Source organism: Phasianus colchicus, chromosome 11 (genome assembly GCF_987193195.1).
Source record: "Phasianus colchicus chromosome 11, bPhaCol1.hap1.1, whole genome shotgun sequence".
Taxonomy (NCBI): Eukaryota; Metazoa; Chordata; class Aves; order Galliformes; family Phasianidae; genus Phasianus; species Phasianus colchicus.
In genome coordinates this window covers 11,500,743-11,520,551 of record NC_143446.1, presented here as the reverse complement: position 1 = coordinate 11,520,551, position 19,809 = coordinate 11,500,743, and the positions used below count along the sequence as shown (strand labels likewise).

The window sequence follows — 19,809 nt, the reverse complement described above, 5'->3', positions numbered from 1 at the left end:
AGATCTAAATCCAATCCAATCTAAATAGATGCTGTGAAGAATATTCTGGCTTTTACACTGCGTGTGTTTTCATGCAGCTACAGAGATGGTACTTGATGGCTTTTTTGGTCTGATGTTCCTATACCGCTGGGCTTGTAGCTACCCAGTGCACAGCATTTCACAGGGCTGAGCTTTGATCTGCTCTGCCAACTCTGCAGGTCTTCCTCCAACCACAGCTAGAGCACCTCTCCAGCTCTCACCACATTCCCTACCCAAGCACCACTTTTTCAATGGTTTGGGGTCAGGCTGACTCAAAGCCTTGTTAGTGCTCGGTCTCCTACATAGCTAAGGCTGGATGAAACTCTTAGCCCTTGGAGACATTGCTGCAGAGAGCTTTCATCAGCTCCCCTGTCCTGAGCTATGGAGTGTGCATGCCTTAGCCAGTGTCTCGCTGAGCCCCAGCTTGCTATCCAAGCATCCTGCAGCACAGAACAGCATCCAGAAGGGCTCTGGCCAGCAGGAGTGGAGGGCAGTATTCACATCTCTGTGAGCCAAGTTGTTAGGTTAAATGGGAGTGAAAAGGAGTGACAAGGAACTGATGGGGAAGCCAGCTCTCACCCTGCTTGCACCAGTGCATATCGTGTAACTCTTCTTCTGCTCATGTGCTGACAGACAGAGAAAATCAAGAGGAAAGTGGCCTATAGTTTCCTGGAAGGGAGCAGAGGCAGGAATGGAAACAGAAACTAAAGCACATTATGGGGTTGCAACAGTCAGATGGAGAAAAAGAGCTGGGATGGCTCGTTGCTGGTCCTCTGCATCCTTCCTGCTACAACAACATCACTTCTCCTGATTCTGTAGCTGATTCTTGGAGAGGCCTTGAGAGAGTCTTAGCACTTCCTGAGGCAGAAAAGTTATTTATCCATATGACGCGAGTACTGGGAAAACTCGCTAATTAGGAGGCACTCTCAGATCCTTAGTAGAAATATCCATCCAGGAATTGTTTTGTGTGTGAGTGAGGGTGGAGTCCAGCAACCCACACTAAAAAAAGGTACAAAGAATCACTGTTCTGTATCTAAAAAAGCCTCTGGCACCTGTATCTCCAATTGACTCCAGCGGGCACCAACTTGAGCTCTGCTCCTTATTCCAGTGTTACGGTTTCAAATGCAGAGATGGGGCTGCTGGGCTGAAAGGAGGCCAGGCATTCAGCATGCTCGCCTTCCATAAGCGTAGGAGTGACGTGCGTGTTCAAGTTTGGCTGTTGACTGCTGACTTTTTCTGAGAAGCCTATAAACAGCAGCCAGGTAGTCTCTCACTTTTTGTTTCTCTGCTGTGTTGTTTTTCCATGGACAGTATGTCCTGGACCTTAGAGAGCTGGCTGGGGCTTGCTTCATTCAGACCAACTGTCCCTGGTGGCAGATAATGCATTGGGGAGGGCAAAGGGCTTGGAAATTTTGTTATGTCAGAGCGGCTGGAAAAACACCCGGGCTGTAACGTGTTGAGGGCAGCAGCGTGTCTGCACGTGGACTTGGAGAGAGGAGCCGGGGTATGAGCGTGACACCATGGGGCTGAGACGGGATGTGAGCATCCCAGGGCTGATGCAAGGAGTCCACTGCTGTCAGTGAGACCTCTCAGCCTGAGGGATGGGGGAACAGCCTCTAATAAGGGAAAGGCAGATCCCCACCTCTTCTAGAAGGGGCAGGGGCTGCTGAGGAGGACCACTTTTGGCTAGAAGGGGAGCACGGGGCAAGAAGAGATCTGTCTTCTCCAGAAAAGCCAGTTAGTGATTTACAGCCAACAAGTTTGCTGGCATACTCTTCCTCTCACTCTCTAGAAATTAATGGCACAACTGGAGGGTGTTCATTTACCTGCCATGGGGACCTTTAGTCTCCTTACAGTGTATTCCAAGATCTGATAAATAAACACACATTGGTAACACATTTCTCTTCAAGGGAGCATGGGTTTTCTTTGGCACCAAAGCTCACAACAGCCCATCTCAAGCACTGCACAGCTGCCTGAGCGCTTGCCCCACGGTCAGCGTTGCTGGCAGAGCCTTGTAGATAATCCAGCCTTGTGCATGAGATCAGAGGCATCCATTAAAGTTTAATGTGAATCAATCTGTGTCATGCCTCAGGGAATGGTTCGCAAATTAGAATTGGTGCTGATGACTTCATGCAAGTTACCTGATACCATGCCACAGATCCCTGGTGTAGCTGGAGGACGGTCAATGCAGAGAGCTGGAACCACTTCCTTCACTTTGCTCCAGCAGTTGCACGCTGATCTCTGTGGAACAAATTAGCTGTGCTAAATTAATAACAATATTTGGCACTTCACTAGCATTTTCCAGCTGAGGAGGAGAACACGCTTCCCAGTGAGGAATTTAGACTTTCAAGGCCCCTGAAGAGCAGTTGTCACCTTCATTGTGCAAAGGCAGAAAATGGATTTTAAATGATTTGGCTAATATTTCTCAGGGATCTTATAGCAGAGATGTACAGCAACCAGTTCATTCTACAGACCTAGGCCTCAGTCACAACTTAATCATGTGATGCGATTTTGAGATGTGTAAGCCTAATATCTGCACTGTAGAAAACCACGAGGTCTAGCACAAGGAATGACAAATGTGTTCATTTTGCTGCTCTAGCATGAGTGGTGCTGAGCAGGCGGGCTGCCGCAGAACCCTGGGGAACAGGAGGGGACAGCTTGGCTCTATCTGCCTGTGGCTTTTTGAGTCCTTCCAATGGCCCTCGGTGGCCTCTGCAGATGGGTTTGTGTTCTTCTGTGGGGACCATTTGGCTCAACAGTAATTGGCAAGGAGAAGTTCAGTTTGATTTCTTTTTATTACTGATTTTGTCACTCCATAAAGCACTTTGACACTGTTTAAGACTTCACCCTTATGGTGTGATCAAAAGGAAGCTGATTAGCACCCTCAGGGGTTTCCTTGTGCTAAAATCTAACTTGCACCTTGCTGGATATTTCTATTCATCTGCCTGCAGCCTTTCCTTCCTTGACTTTGATATTTTCTGCTTATCAGGAATCTTCTCAAACACATCTGTTTTAAAGAAAACGACTGATTGCTGGTGCACCATATGTGAGCTATCTCTCTAGCTGTTATCTATTAACACAAACATTTCAGATTGCATAAGTGCTCGTTTTGAAGGTTGGTACAGAAGATCTAGTCCAATTTAATCTCTGCTGTTTATTCTCATAATTTCTTCAACTTCTGCAAGATAATTTGTGTTGGAATAAATAAACTCCACTATTTGTTGTGATGAATTCTAATTAATACTTTCAAGGCAATTAATTAGATCAACAAATATGTAGTCACAAGCTAGAGAGATGTGTTGTTGAGAAAGAGCTTTCTACTTGTCTTGTTCATAGTGAGTATATAGGTATCTATAATCCCCAGAGACCGTCACATATAGGGTCTTGCATCATAGCAGTGTATTTGCACTTCTGTCAGACTTCGTCCTTGAGGATCCCATATGGGGAGGCACATCTGTGCCCACATTAATGGAGGAGCCCTGGGACCATGGGGCACAAAGTTTGGAACAGGCAGTGGTTGGCTCCATCAGCCACTTTCTCTGTTGCCCATGTCTCCTTTCTCCTGCCTGGTCAAGGTCTGCCACCAGTCAAAATTCTTCTGTCAAATGAGCATCAGATTTTGTCATTTTTTATAATATTAAAAAAGATGTCAAATCTCTCACATGAGAACTGTCTGATTTTGTTATCCTTTAATTTGACTTTTGCTTCACTTTTCAGCAATCTCAGAAATACTGTTTTTATGACAATGCCATTTTTTTACTCCAAGACAAATGCAAAACTGAAGAGATGCAAAGACTCAACTGAAGCCTTCAGGGCCTTCAAGTGGAGCCATCCACAACAGCATGATACTTCTGATTAGCGTGGCTAAGTGACAGCCACCATCGTGAGGGAAAGGAGATGATCTTGCAGAGAAAAGGTGTTTCAATTTCCTAGCTCATATTCTCAGTCATTTCTAAATTATAACCTCTACTGTGTTTTGCTTTCTCTAGTTAGAAGTCCTGTTTAGACAATGCAGTGGCTCTTTCTCTCCTAATTTTTTGGACAGGTGTGAAGACAGCGGTGACCTCCATGGCAGTGGGTTAGAGCTAGAAGATGCTTATAGTCACAAGCCATTCTATGATTTTATGACAGAAGTGGAAACGTGATTTGCAGTTCTGATGTCCTGCCTTGTGTTTAATCTGAGAGCCTGTGTCTGCCAGGCTGATAAGTGGCACATGGATCTGGAGCCTGTCCCAATCAGGCTCTGAGTGCAGAGACCAAAATGCAGAAAGTGAAGTCCCAGCTCTGCAAACGATGACCAAAAAACTGAATTGATTAGAACCATGGCTTCAACCCTAGTTTGCCCTCAGGCAGCCTTCCCATTCAGAGCTGATATCTTTGAGCTAGGCCCAGGTGGGAACTGGGATTGTCAGCAGGGCCTGGGGCTAATTAGAGAGCTCAGCTGAGGATGCCTAAATGAGGGGAGGAGCTTTGAAATGTGGGGGAAATGCATATGACTTGGGGCTGTGCAAAAGGACGTGGTTTAGTACAGACTCTTCTAAGGAGTGCTGAAGAGAAGAAGGTGGTGGTGGAAGAGGCGCTGGTGTGGACAGAGATACTTTGGGAAATGGGCCTTCAGCAGGTAATATCTTGAGATTTTCAGCTTATATGGGGGGAAGGAGTGATCCCATACTGGTGGAAGAGACTTGAGGCTGGCTGGTGAAGGTGGTTTACATGTGCTTGAGCCAATGTGGTTTTGAACTGTGCTTTGCTAGGAGGAAGCTCCCTAATTGAGGTGTCAGGGCCCTGGCTGAGTTTGGCTTTGCTCAGGGGGATGTGAGATGGGTTCAGGTGGCCAGGTCCATGCTGCCCCACAAAGCATGATGGGCATGTGCTTCCGTCTCCTCTCCTGACACAGAAAGAAGGGCTTCTTCCTGCTCCTCCTGTCATACTGGGAAAATAAAGCTCAACTGTTTATTTTCCTCTTCTCAGGATAAAAGAGGCTGTGCTCTGAGATGTAAGGCTAAGTAGATAAGCTGTTTTTTGGGGAGCTGAGGAAGAGCAAGCACAATTCAGCCTCTGAGCTAGAGAGTTTCCTAGTACAGGGCACAGTCCAGATTTTTCTACGTGTGGGCCTGAGCCCAGGCATCGCCCTGGCAACATGTGGGAACATAAACACAAACAAAAATAACTTCCAGATGAGGGATGTATGCAATGTTTTGTTTTACTGGCATTTATGCTTGCTTGTTTGGCTGAGGCAGACAATTAACTCTGCTTATTGCAACAGGGGGTAGCAGCAGGATGCTAGGAACAGTGAAAATGTCTGTTCAGCTGGGCCTGCATCCTGAGGTGGCACAAAACCCAGAGTAGCCAACTTGGGGAGGACCCGTGCAGTAGGCAGAAGGAGTGTAAAAATGGCTTTATGAGAGTGATATTTCTTGGGAGACCTTGACCTATGAGAGTTGAGGAGCTCTTTGTGTCCCATCTTGTCTGATAGTGCTTCTTCAGGTCTCCTCCTGTGATGTCCTCATGGCCTTGGGTAGTACTGCACCCTCAAGAGGATGTTTTGTACTTTATCTTTTTTTTTTTTTTTTCCCCTTCCAAATGATCTAAGTGGGTGTTAAGGTGATTTTTGTCTGGGAGAACCCTTCTGAGTACTGATCTCAGGGGCTGATTTGTGTTAGTGTCCAGTGCCTGCTCACTTCCCATGTGGAGAAGGGAGCAATACTGGAGGCTGTACCCTTTGTCTTATTTTAGTACATGTATATTTGTGTGTATATGTATATAATCTGTAAAATATATATATATATATATATATATATACATTGTTTAGGGTTGCATATTCTTGTGCTACCGGGGTGTATATATATGATTCCATACTACAGTCCTTAGTAGAGATCCTGGTTTACCTGGCCACCATTTTCCTGTTGTTTTATCTTTAGCAGTTCAGGGCAATATCATGGAAGACAGTGGTTTAAAAGTGTTGAGAGAAATATGGGCTTGACTGGTGCCCTTATATCTACTTATCTTTTATTCTCTGGAACAAAACAACTTGTGGCTGTAGCCTCGTTGTATTACAATAGCCAGTGCCTGATGCTGCTGCTTTGAGTCTAAGAGGTCTAAAAATAACTGAATAAATCTCTCAAATAAGGCAGTAAGCAAATAGATTTGCCCACCTGTTTATTAATAAACGTGTGCGAATCTATATTTCTATATTAGAACATGGCTCTGCGTCTCCTGTGGGTATAAAAAGAAAAACACCTGGCAAAGAGCGAGGGCAGTAAGGCAAGTACAAAGTTTCCACAGTAAACATATTTGTGTTTGCTGAGCAAGTGTTGCTTTAGGAAGGCAATGAGCACTTGCCTGCAGAGCCTCAGATTACTGAGCACTGGGAGAGTCGGCTCTGACAGCTGCAGGTCTGCAGGGCACAGCTAGATCACATGGGGGAGGGAATCTGGGGGATAAGAGACCTGCAGGCATCCTTCCCAGCCTTTCTCAATGCTGACTGTGTGTGTGAAGTCCAAGTGCTCTTCCTCCTTGGAGATTGGCTTCAGAAAGCATCCAGGAGACAGTGCAATAGCAAAGCTGATCTTGGGTAGTTCCTTGGTTTGTGGTTATTTTATTGTTTGCTTGTTTTCTGGGGTTTACCACTTGGAGGTTTCCTCCTCAGGGTGGTTCAGCTTGTGTTCTGATTCTCACCTTTATAGAAACCTCTGTGCCGCTTTGCAGAGCAGTCCTTTCTCAGCATCAGTGTTGAGGTAACCCATGTGAATTCTTTTTAGTTGGACCCACAGTCATTTACTGGCAGAGCTGTAACTTGGGCCTGGCTCCTGTAATGTCTTTTTAGAACTTAGTGTTCCCCTATGCCGTCAGAAATCTCAAAAATTGTTTTTATAAAACTATTGGACAACATAATCATGATCTACAGCTTTATTTTACAGAGCAATTTTACTGACCGATAACCTGAATGTTTAAATTACTGGTGTGGTCTTGCCTTTGGGTTTCATATTCATAGGAAGAAGTATTGGAAAGGGGAATGTTTTGGTGAAGTGAATGGCTGATAGCTGGAATGACATGTGTGTTCTATCTAGGTTCTGCTGGTGCCAATCAGAATCACAAAACGATGTTTGATCAGATCACAAATAACAGTGAGCTGTCATTTTTTTCCATCTTTTTAAGAGTAGGACAAGAGGGAATGGCCTCAAGTTGTGCCAGGGGAGGTTCAGGTTGGATGTTAGGAAACACCTGTTTTCCAAAAGGATGGTGAAGCATTGGAACAGGCTGCCCAGGGAAATGGTAGAGTCACTGTCCCTGGAGGTGTTCAAGATGTACAGACGTGATACTTGAAAGACATAGGTTAGTGGGCAGTATTGGTGATGGTTGGACAGGTGGACTAGATGATCTTAGAGGTTTTTTCCAGACTTAATGATTATTTGAAAGTCCTTAAATGGTCTGGCGATGCACTTCAAAATGAAATTGCCATCTCCAGTTGCTCCTAGAAAAATTTGTTGCCTTTGTTAGGACAGGGCAGAGTTGGTAAATGACTATCTGTGCAGTTTCTTGTTGCATCTAAATGTTTTGTGTTAGTGGCTACCATCTGCAACGAGATGTCCCTGAATGAAACTGCAGCCATGGGAGTATCTTCAGAAGAGGCAGGACTCTTTTTGAGACAAGTTTTGGAGACAGAAGTAGAGAGAGGTTGTGTTCCTTAGCATTTTCTTTGAAAGCTAGATTCAGCTGGGGTAGGTATAGTCTGGGCAGATCTGAGCTACAGGAAATTGCTGAAAGTAATGGTCTGCTGAAGTCCTTTAGCAGTTACATACTGAAGGACATGTGTTGCTTTGTTCCTAAAGCAGGAGCTGACCAAGCAATGTTTCTCAGATGCAGCCTTCCCTGAAGTGTCCTTGTTCAACTGGAGGGCAAGCATAAAGCTATGAGGTCCCTCCTTGGCTGTTAGCAGATGCCATTTCATTGATGAAAAATAGCAGTTAATATTGAAAGCTGGGGAAATAGTAGCCTGCCAGACATGTGAAACATCACTGAGGGAGGCTAGACGTGGTTAAGCAATAGCAGGGGATGGGTCACTTCATTTTGCCGCAGCAATCTATTTCCATTTGGTTCTGCTTGCTGGGCCCAAGGCAAAGTGTAACTCATCCCAGAACGGTTGTCTGAAGGACAGAATCTAAGGAGGCTGAAAAGGGATCACATGCTCTCATGAGCTCTTAAAATTATGTGTGGTGCTATTAGTTTGTGGAAATCTTCAAGAACGACAGCATGCATGTCAAATCAGACATAACATATCAGTAGAAATAGCTCTCTGCCTAGGTATGTTGTATGATTTCTGGTAGGTTACAGCCATCAAAGCCTGCACTGCTCAGGACTGGACATTATTTGGGATATGTATGAAAATTTCTATGGTCTCACAGCTCCATAGCTATTTCTGAAGTAGCTCCACAAGGCAACTGCTAATAGAAAGTGAGCTGCATGTTTTTTAAACAAATAAGATGATTTAGGTTAAATATTAACTTTCGTCCATTTCAACTCTGATAGCTTTGGCCTTCAGGTTGATCATTTAATGAGCTCCTTCCTGTTGCTACAGCAACTGCAATCCTGGAACACCTTGATGTTCAAGTCAGCGAAAAATAAAATAAAGCTTGTTCTGAAATTTGTTTAGGCTTCTATTGATAAGTGTCTGTGCTCAGAGTCAATTGTTCAGACAAACAAGGCTTGGAAATGTACTGTAGGGTTTAATGCAATCCTTGTGCAACCCCATCCCAATTCACCAGCTCTTATGCACTGTTCAGAAAAAAAAAACCCTTAAATTTTGTGCCCTTCTCTGACATGCACTATAAGCCATTCAGGGATGTTGTTTTAAGAAAGCAAACAGACTCGTTTGTTCTCCTTGTGGAGTTATCACTGTACACAGTGTAATTCTGGCCTGTGAATGTTCATGCCCTTGTCAATCTGCTGTGTGCAGCGGGTGTCTGAGGTACAATGTAAGCTGACTTTTGGAAGGACAGCGTTCATGCCCTCCTTTCAGCATGTGCTAGTATGCAGCACCATGGCAAATCTCAGCTGCTGCTTTTCTGTCCCTTTCAAATACAACTTCTGGCTAGAAGGTCTTTTCTTCTTGTACCACTTCCACATTTAAAGCATTTGAAATTTACCCTAAATGCTAGTCCTATTTTACAAACAAGTTCTGGGATGGCTTCTCAGCTGGTGTAAATCAATATTGCCTTGTTGAATGCTCTGCAGCTGTGCCAGTTAATGCCAGATGAATTTTTGGCTGGTTGTTTTTGCAGCAGCAGCAGCCTCTTGCTTTCTCTGAATGTTCTCACTGTGGTTTGAGTTCCTCTCTTAGTTTTCGAGGACAATTATTCTTTCATACTGCTATGTCTGGGCAATTAAATCTCCATCTCTGATACATGCAAAGGTCCAGGATGAGAGCAAGAGCAGCGCACCTCTTTTTCTTTTTTTGTAGGAAGGGTGCTTTCTCTTAGAAAGATAGTAGAAATTTAATTAAATGTAGGGCTACGGATGCATAGCTGAGTGCTCATCAAAGCTGATGGCAAAGCTGTTGTCTTTAGTAGAGGGCCTTGAGGGCATCATGTTTGAGTTGTTTCACAATTGTTTTTAAACATAAGTCTTTACAGTCTGATTACAATACAGCTGGCAGGAAATGTTCTTTGGGATAGGAAAAAAAAACACTTGAAACCTTCAAAAACAGTCCTGCTCTGTGCAGAGATAGTCTCTTAAACTGGAGAGCAGAAGCAGCCTGCTGCATCTAGCTAAAGCTTCAGTGATGTGCATTCTTCTGGGGAAGCTGAGACCCCTCTCTGTCACTGAATGGCTTAGGCTGGAGGAGTTGCTTAAGATCGTTGAGCTCCAAGTCCCTGCTGTGGGGAGGCTGCCCAGGATCCATCCAACCTGGTCTTGAATGTCTCCAGGGATGGGGCACCTACAGCTTCTTTGTGCCAGTGCCTCACCACAGTTTCCCCTTAACATCTAAGCTAAATCTCCCTTCTTTTAGTCAAAAGCCATTCCCCTTCTCCTATCACTTTCAGTCTGTGTAAAAAGTCTCTCTCTAATGCTTCAACCAACAGACCCAAGGCTGCCTGAATCAGCCTGCTCTGTTGGGGTGGGTGACCTGGCCATCTGTCCAATGCTACTTTATGCTTTTGTTTCCTGCTTTGGTTCTGAAAAGTACACCCTGGACCTGACGGAACTGAGCTGTTGGTGTGAAAGCTATTCCCAGGCTCTGTTTCAGTGAGTCTGCATTTTCTGTCAAAAATAGCATTTTTTCAGCAACCTCCAGACTGTTTCTTGTCCAGAGCCTGCTGAAGTCAATGAAAAACATTCCTCTTTGAGAGAATTTTAATTACTATTAACAATACCAGGAAAAAAGCATAATCACACTAGGAATTTGCTCTCTTGACAGAGGTCTGTATTTACTTTTTTTTTTTCCTGCACTAAGGAAAAGTAGGAATGAGGCTATTGGAAAGGATTTGGACTTCTGCTTTGATGAAATGAGCTTTCTGAACCTAAATTGTAGCACATTTTCCTTTCCTTTCTGTGACAGTCAAACAATGACAGTCTGCTGTGAAGGACAGCATTGACTACATAGTGGTGTTGTGGTCAGACGTGTTAATACCACGCCACTCTGATTTTAAAAACAACAACAAAAGCAAAACAAACTATAAACCAGAAATACAGACCTTTCTTCCTCCCTTGAAACTTCTGGCTGATAGAGCATCATAGGTTTTAAATACGTCTGGAAGAAGTTCAAGAGGCAACAGTTGCAACATCATAGCTTAAGTATATAATTAAAAACAAATGACAATAAAAGACAAATGAAATCCCCTCTCAGCCTAACTTCTTCCACAGGCGTGTATGTATACACACACACAATTCTGGTGAGCTATTAGCCTGGATGTTACTCAAGTTTTGGAGTGATCCAATTCGCTTGGGAAGAAGAGGAAAGAAAAACTGCCAACTTCATGCATCAAATGGAACAATAATCCTGAACTGAGAGCAAAGCTTCCAAGTCTTCAGAGGGTGACTTATTTATCTGCTGACATAGAACAATAGGCACTTTGTAGTTGATGTATGAGATTTCCTATGTGTGTTGCATTAGAAAGCAAACGGGTGTGGAGTTGTATAAATATACCTATTTTTTTAATGGGGGAAACACCCGCTCCCTCCACAGCTTTAAAATCTATAATTAGCCACCAGGGAATCCAAATGTCTCCAGCAGCCCTTCCAGAGGTGTGTGATTATTATGTTATTAGGACCAAAGGATGCTGTTGGCAAAAGTTGCCAGAGCCAAAGCTCTGGGATTATCTGTTGGTCTCCAGGACAGCTCTGCTGGAGCAGCCTGAAGGGTTCCAGTCAGTGCTTTCCAGTTGCTTTCAGATTTCTTCCCTTTTTCTTTTCTTGTGTTTTTATTTATCTGCCTTTGACTACAAGTCCTCATCACAAGCATCTTATCTATGAGACTACCTTAAAATACCTTTTACCACTTTGCTGTTGGGAGGGTAACAGAAACATGAGTTGGTTCTCAGTAGGGAAGAATCACCTTAGAAAGCAGGTCTTCATCCTGGGCTTGCCCAGCTTTGTCCCTGATGCTGCGATGACAAGTAAGAGGCCTGCTGTTGGGATTTCATTGCCTAGAGCCTTGAGTGGCAAGAATGGAGCTCATTTTACCTGAGAAGCACCTGAATGACTGTGACTCTGCAACAACATCAAAAAACCCTGACAAAAATCCAAAACCAACCAACCTATGTAATTAGCAACAGTTATCTAAGGGGGAAAAGACTTTGTATCCTACCACAGCACTTTTGAGTCAGCTTTTACTTGCTCTAATCTTTATTGGGAGTTAAGTTTTCCTGTGGACCAATTGCATTACTGCATGTTGTCAGCAAACTGGTACTGTGCTCTCCAGCATCCCTGGGATGGGCAAGATGCTGCTACGCTGACTGCCAGAGACAGACCCCAATATTGCTACCCTTCCATAAAGAAGCACCCATCATGCTGATTTATGCTGGAGGGTGTAATGTCAGGTTTTGGGCCTTAAAAAAATACTTCAGAGATGTTCAGTAGTGTTAAACATGACTATCTCATGGTGGAGTAAATGCACATACCCAGTAGACAAATGTTCCATGTCTGACCAGAGACATTACCTCTTCTCTGGACTGGCTTTCTCAATGGAGAGGCCCAGGGCTCAGGAGAACAACTGGCCGTATGGGTCAGGGTTGGGGCACATTGTGTTGCCATTGACTGTTTGGGAGATCAATACAGGACTTCAGTCTTCGCTACTTCAGCACCTTTAATTGGAACTATCTTCACTTGCATTTAATGTGGAAACAAGTCTGATGTTTCCCAAGATCATAAAACACTTTTTGACTGCCTGAGGAAGACAGGCTCTTGCAGCATAATTTGGAGCAGGAGAAAGCTGTATAGAGACACAAGAAAATGTGATGTGGGATTGTTTCTCCTCTCTGAGCTGAAGTGAAGACTAGCTCCCATTGTCAGTCTGGGGGATTAATGGCGGTGAGTTGCCTAGACTTTAAACAAGATAGGAGACCAAGTTCCAGTTATAGCAATCAGGCCAAATGTCAATGAAGCTGATTAAATCCATTCCCTTAGGCTCAGCTCCCTACTTTGGCTGTTGTTTTGCAGAGGAACGTTGATTACGATTAGTGCTGATTACCACTTTTTTGATAAAGGTGTTATAAACTGCAGTTTTATCTCATGGTATCAGCTTCAGCAAAGGGTGAAAACACAGTTATGAAACCTTACTCCACTAGCTGCATTTGGTCAACCAGCTCGCTGCAATAAAAGAGCTCACTCATATCTCCTTTCAGAGCCCTTGTCTCAGGATTGCAAACACCTGCAAAACTTTCTGCAAATATCTAATCACCACCTGTAACATGACCGAGCGGCAGGACCATTCCCAGCCTTCACCACCTTCACTGTCCTGCACAGGGATTGCCAAAGTTGCTCTTTGCCTTCACTTTCTTTGAGTTTACACAATTCAGTATGTTGCAGAACAGCCTGGTGACTGATGAAATATCTTGCAGAGATGACAGGATGGAGTGTAAATCTTCACACAGCTCTCCCAGCAGGGCCACGTGTTGCTGGGGTTTGTCAGAAAGCTTGCAAATCTTTGGTCTATTGTGTCAGGAGTAAGCACAGTGTGATGATGTGTGATATTTTGAACACGGAAATGCTCCTTGGTCCTTTTGTTCAAAATGGGAGGTGTTTGACATGTGCCCATGTTGTTTGGTGGGGCCAGCTCTGCAGTGGGTTGTCAGCAAGGAAATTTATGTAGGACCTCACCTGGGCTCTTTTGTAAGCTCTAGGGCGGGGAAGTTGGCTCTTTATCTGCTTGGAGAGGTGTGTCTTGGGGACTAAGAAGGTAATCACCCCAGGAACAGGAGTCTGTAGGATGGACTGAAGTGCTCCTGTGGCTATGCTCCAACCCAGAATGTCATGGAGTCATTGGAAAAGATCTATAAGATCACGTAGCCCAACTTCACCACCTCCCTGGGCAGCCTATGCCAGTGCCCAAATACTCTCCTTGAGAAGTTTTTCATAATATCTGTTCTCATCCCATTGGTGACATTTCTACACAGTCAAAGTAGGCACGGTAGTCAAATCAGATGTTATGTTCTAGTTGGTGCAAGTGTGTAAGTACCTAATTCCTAATATTCAGAGACGCTCAACCAGAGAAGAATGATTTTTCCCTTTGCCTTGTACTCCAATTCTCAACCAGCATAAGAGCAAATAGGTTTTATGCCTTCAAGACCGCGAGTGTTGGAAATCTCAGCCTTTAATTCTCATGAGAGTGTGCTGACAACAGGTCCATTCCTCCTGAGCAAAGCACTGCCCTGGGACAGCTGACAGGGTTCACTGAACTGGAAACTTGACCTTCTGTAACTCTTTTTGGACCCTGTATCTGCTTAGCAAGTCTTTCATTTTAACCAGTGCACTCATGTGGCACGGTTTTAATCCTTCACTGCCTTTGAAGAACAGTCATTTTAAAGTGAAATCTTGGCCTCAGAGGAGTCTGTGGAAATTTTGCCACTACTTCAGCCCAGGGTCACTGCTCCACCTTTGGTGTCCTTGCAAGGGCACCAAGAACTCATGTGTCTCAAGTCCCAGATGAAGAACGGTGTTGGGAGGAGGAAGTCAGGGTGCCCAACTGTGCATTAAGCTGCTGCTGCTAAGGGCCTCCTGCCAAGTCCTGACCAGAACGGGTAATATGTACTTTACATGCCCCATACACCCTGCCTCTACTCACTCAGCAACAAGGCCACAATGTACCAAGTACTTCTGTGAGAAGGAAAAATACAGTACTAAATAGCGACAGCCTTTAACTCTCAACATCTCGCTTGGTTGCTCCAGTTTTTTGGTCCAAGGATTGATTCAACTAATGGAAAGGTGGTTGAAGCACTATCAGAGCAAGGAAAACACCTATTAAACATGAAATATTTTGACATACTGGAAATGGCTCCCTTGTGCAATAGGGACTGTTTGCCTTGGCCAATGACCTGTCCCTAGCAGTCCTCACCCTTCTTTTCTCTGCTGCTGTGAAACCTGTGTCTAAGGGCTATAGTGTAATCTCTGATATGGAGTGAGCTGGAGCTGAGAAGGTGTCCTCCATATCAGCCAGGGATCTGGCTGGGAGAAATGGGGAACAATGACATTTGAGCCCTCTGTAAATATCTGGAGAAGTGGTGAACGTTGAAGGACGGGAGGGAACAGGACACTCAGTTTATGTAACTCAGGTTTGAGAATTAGAAGTAAAAGGTTTAAACTGAGCGATGGAAACTGTAGACTTAAATGTCAAGATATATTTCCTAACAGTGATTTATGTCAAGCTGTTGGATAATCCCAAAGGAAAGTGGTGGAAATCTCATGCATAGAGATATTTCTCAAATTAGGTTTAGATGAAGGCAGCAGAGAATAGATTCTTGCAAAACAAAGTTGAACTAGATAATTTAGGAGTATTTTCCCATCTCTAAAGTGTGATTTATGTTAGAAGCACTGCTAGACCCTGCAAGCTAGTCTATTATGTTAAAAGTGACTCAAACATGCTTGCTGGTATTTTTATACCCCTCATGATGTTAAGCGTTTGGTTTGCCAGGAAGAGTTGGAGTATCCAAGACACGCTTTCCAGTGAACGGGTTTCATGAACTATAATTACTAAGCAATAAATCCATACAAGTGGGAAACTCCTCAGGTCATATACTGGATAATAGGAACGGATAGGAACTGACTTTTCTTGAGGGTTACGTTTTTGTGTGAACTTGGAAGGAATTAAAACACAAATGCTACTTCTCAGGGTCCAGTTAGGGCAGAGGCCACAAAATTGTTCTTTACATTAACAGTAAAAAATGTATTTGCACAGCTATTTCTTGGATGGAAGCTAACACAGCAACAGCTGCTTTTAATTACGCAAACAGATGCAATAGCTGAGCAATTACAACTTGATCATGAGCCTGTGAGAGGCGAGGGGATCTTTAGCAGCTTATGCTTCATATATTCCTGTTGGACAGCCCTGGGAAGCTGCTAGGAGAAAAGCTTTTCTTATGGCAAACTCCATTCATACTCTGGTACAACTCAGTCTGATTTTGGAGTGAGTATGTGTCCTGGGGAACTCCCAACTCAACTGTGGTTCGCTGGCTTTGTTGGAGTTTTTCATCCTGCATCCAGTGGAGTAAAAGACAGAATATGAGCATTTCTGGGCATCTCCCTGCTATTATTTTGGAGAGATGGCAGCTATATCTTGCCAGAGGAGTTTGCTACTGATCATCGTTGTAATTATTATCAGTGGTAGTGGATATATTATAGTGCTCAAAGCGGGTTTCATGTTATTACAGACACAGTGAAGAAAGAGTTTCTTGTCCAAAAGAGTTTAAAACTATAAATCAATATGGATCTATTTATATGTGACTCCTTTAGGCACGTATCACCAAGTACCTGAGCACAGCCAGGCTTTCCACCCCGCTGGGGGCAATGGGACTTTGGCTGTCAGTGACAGTATGAGCAGGGTTAAGCCTCTACAATCTCTGTTTCTTTATTCACTGTCTTTAACTATTACTTTCCTCTCTCTGTTCTTTAAAGAAGATATACAAGCTACCAGGTGGACCACAGCTTCATCTCCATATGAATGTATATGTCCACAGGGTGGGTAGCTGAGACCCTCTTTGAGTCAGTAGATAGATGGAATCAGGTTTGGCATGAAAGAATGTCATATAGAGGAAAGTCTATAGGCTCCACATTTGGTTACTCCTCTGCCATATGACCTTGGGCAAGCCCTTAGCCTTCATTCCTACCTGTGTGATGAGAATAGCAAGCAGTACATTTCAAATTATTATGGGGACCTCTTAATTCCTCCCAGACTTACACACTTGCCATGCAAAGCCTGAATTTATTATAGGCTCCAGACCAACCTTTATCTGGTAGCATCACTGATATTTTTCCTTGGCTAGATGCTTTCTCATTGCAGCTCTTGCTGTGACTTTCCTAACACTGCCTTTTCTGTCAGTCTATATATTTTTTTCTGGTTGGAACTGTAGATCTCTGAGTAAGCAGTATCAAGTATTGCTTTGAATATTGAGCAATTAGATGATAGAAAGGTCTTTCACAGAAGCCAATAAAATGGTCTCTGATGCACACAGAGTTATCACAGTGCTTTGGTGCTCTGTTCCCTTTTGCTTTACTAATCCTGGCCCTGTGGGCATTGAGCAGTGATCCAAATGATATCTATGCTGCACGTACAGCCCATTCTGTTGGCCACTTCTACAGAGAAAGACATCATGTCAGATTTCTGAAACTGCATACTTTTACTTGCAAATATGTTTGCAACAGTAACAGAAGTTAGCTTATGCTTGCAAACATCCCTGGCGTATGCATGACTGTTTAGCCAGGAAATGGGCACACACCAACCTGAGTGGGAACAATTTGCCTCTGTACAGTGGCTGTAGATGCAGCAGGAATATTCCACCCCTCCCAAATGCTTTATACCTGCAATTTTTTTCTTTTTAATGATTCATAAAGTGATTCTTACTGAGACAATATGCTTCCTTCGTGTGAGATCTAGGAAATTTGTGCTTTTTTTTTGTGCAAGCGAACAGGATGTTTTCTAAAGAGGCGCTAAGAGAATGATATGGAAAAGTGCTGTCTGACAGCGTAGGGCATGGTGTGCTGTCAGACAACACTTTTTTTTTTTCTGCAGAAATGCTTTTTTCAGTGTCATATAATGAGCTTTATTTTCATTTTTGCTGGTCTCTTTGGGGCTTTGTTGACCATAATAGAAATATGCAAGCGGTATGTTCCTCAACAAAAGCCACATGGCATGACTACCCCAAAAAAAGAATACAGGAGTAAATAAATATGGCACAGAGGGAAGCAATGACAGCAAGCACTTTTTCAAATAGGTTAATCTTTGTTTAAATGGTGTTTTGATGAAGAAGTATTAAATAAGGTGCTGGAAGTGCTACAGTATGACTAACAAGAGAAATCACAGTTATGAGATAGTTTTACATCTCTTCTGATATTTCCTCTTCTATCTGGCATCCATGCACTGGTGGACAGTCAGGAAAATTTTGCTGATTGGCATATGATACCACTATTGGCTGTTTTTCTAATCTTCCTCTGAGATGTTTCAGCTCATTAGAACTATCTCCAGAGGATTGAGAGATGAAGATGCAGGCTCAGAAGAGTCTTGTAGCAGCTCCAGGCAGTGGCTGCCTGAATAAGTTGGACTGAGCCAAGCTGCCCACCTTGGCACCACGGAGGCTGGAAAGCAGCTTCCCCTGTTTTCATGGCCAAGGAAGCCACTGACATTTATTGGAGGATGGGAGCTGCACACAGGCAGTTGGTTATGGGTCAGAAACTTGCTATTATCTGTCTGTGTAGCTGTACTCAGGCAGGAGGGGATAGCAGAAACATCATAGCCCCACTGATTTAGCAGGGGAGCTGAATGCTTAGTTATGAGATGAATATTAACATCATGTTGCAATTCTATGTGTATTTGCTCGTGAATTTTCCAGTACTTTATTAGATGTCTTGGGCTAGGTACCAATAGTATTAGTGACATCTAACAATAATTGGTTCTGCTTTACAGAAACACTGACACAGAGGAATGACTTGGCAGGTGTTTAGCTCAGGGCTGGAACAAAATGAGTCATCAGCAGCTCTCTAACCGAGAAGCTACAATGCCATAGACCTGGAGATCAGTCATTTTTTTTTTCTGTCCAACAGCTTCAATGCTTCAGCTGGTCCACTATGTGGTCTTGGTGCTTTTTGGGCTAAACCAGTGTGTAACAAGAGAGGACCAAAAAATGTTTCTGTGAATGGCTCTGGGCAGTGCTGCACACGGTGCAGAAAATAACTTTGTTATGAGAAATTGTTCAGCTATGAGGTTGTTGTCCGCATTGACTGGTAAAGCTCAACTCAGTTTGGTGGGATATGGCAGAATCTGCAGTTAAACACTTTCATTACTCTGTGGGATTGTACTACACATAAGTCAGTGTGCCATGTTGTAAAAATCACAGCTGTGTTGGTATCCAAAGGCTCTGGGGACACCACAGAGTCAGGAGGAAGACAGTGAGACAATACTCAGCATCCCAAACCAATCACCAACGCTGCAGTGACCACACAAAGGTTTTGGTTATTGACTCTGGTATTGGATACACAAAATAACAATATCAGCAAAAATCCTGCAAGAGAGAGAAGAGGTATTTATGCTCTTTTTAGTTCAGTTGCTGTATTTTAAGCCTTACCCAAAATCTAATGGATCAATTGGAATCCTTCCAAGAACTTCAATAGAGTTTTTATAAGTCTATAAGTAATGGCTTGCTTGCTATGATTTTGCATGTTCCTCTTCCAGTACCACTGAGGGTTGTGCCTGTTTAAAAAAAAAAAAAAAAAAAAAAAAAATCAAGCAAACAGGGCTCCCTGACCAACAGTTTGCATACAGCAACAAATTTACTCACTTGGGAAGGATTTGATAGTGAGGTTTGTCTCCAACTGTCTGGAAGTATTCTGCAATAAGTGGAGGGAAAAAAGGTTATTGTTGACCCCTCTTATGGCTGGGTTCCAGCTCTATTAGGTTTGAGGCAAGTTTTGTGATAAGAGATAAATGTTTAACATTGATCCTAGGAATGCCTTAGAATTAAGGAGTTATTTGAGGTTTATGTGAATATTTGACATAGAAATGCAAACTGCATCTGATTCAGAGGAGAAACCATGCTCTGGTGCAAAGGTTCAGGTTCCCCTGTGGTTATTTTCCTCCCTTTGGGGAAGGGTCTCAGAAGAGTGGTGTACCAATCCAGTTGCTACCTTTGATTCCCAAAATTTCTGCTTTTTGAGGAATCTGTCCCATTTTTTCTACTAACCATACTGTTCATTTGTACCAAAAATGCTCCCTTTGCTCTTCAGCATCCACCCCGGCCACAATGCTGGCTGTGTTCCTTAAAAGCCAGACAGGGTTTTAATAACCAGTCAGCCAAGAGAGGCTGGTGTTGCACGGCAGCTTGTGGGTGCTCATGTACCTGCTTGCACCCCTTGCAATCCCTGCCCTGTGCCAGAGAAAAACTGTTTGAAAACACAGAGCTGCAGACACAGAGAGCTGTGGTCGGAACCGGGCTGAAAGAGCAGAGCCTGTCCTGGAAAGTCTCACTTGCACTGGCTCTCTCTAAGCAGCATTTGGTGATGCAGGATGAAAAAATCACAGTATGTACTCTGTAAGAGTGTATATATGTGCATGTCTCTAGGTTTACACACACACATTTATAAACAAAC

General features: G+C 43.6%; 1 protein-coding gene across 2 annotated transcripts in view; it reads left to right on the top strand.

Annotated features, from left to right (window-relative positions):
• The first annotated feature begins 4,372 nt into the window (after window positions 1–4,372).
• The window catches only part of SLC41A3 (solute carrier family 41 member 3), a 130,335-nt gene continuing 114,898 nt past the window's right edge, over window positions 4,373–19,809 (top strand). The window contains exon 1 of one of the 2 annotated variants that reach the window (XM_090148235.1): window positions 4,373–4,639. Coding sequence is in view for 1 of the 2 variants with exons in the window: in XM_090148236.1 (XP_090004362.1) it covers window positions 4,505–4,639 (135 nt within the window). In the remaining variant the exon portion in view is untranslated. The remainder of the gene's footprint in view (window positions 4,640–19,809) is intronic. The other variant, XM_090148236.1, reaches the window with a different exon arrangement.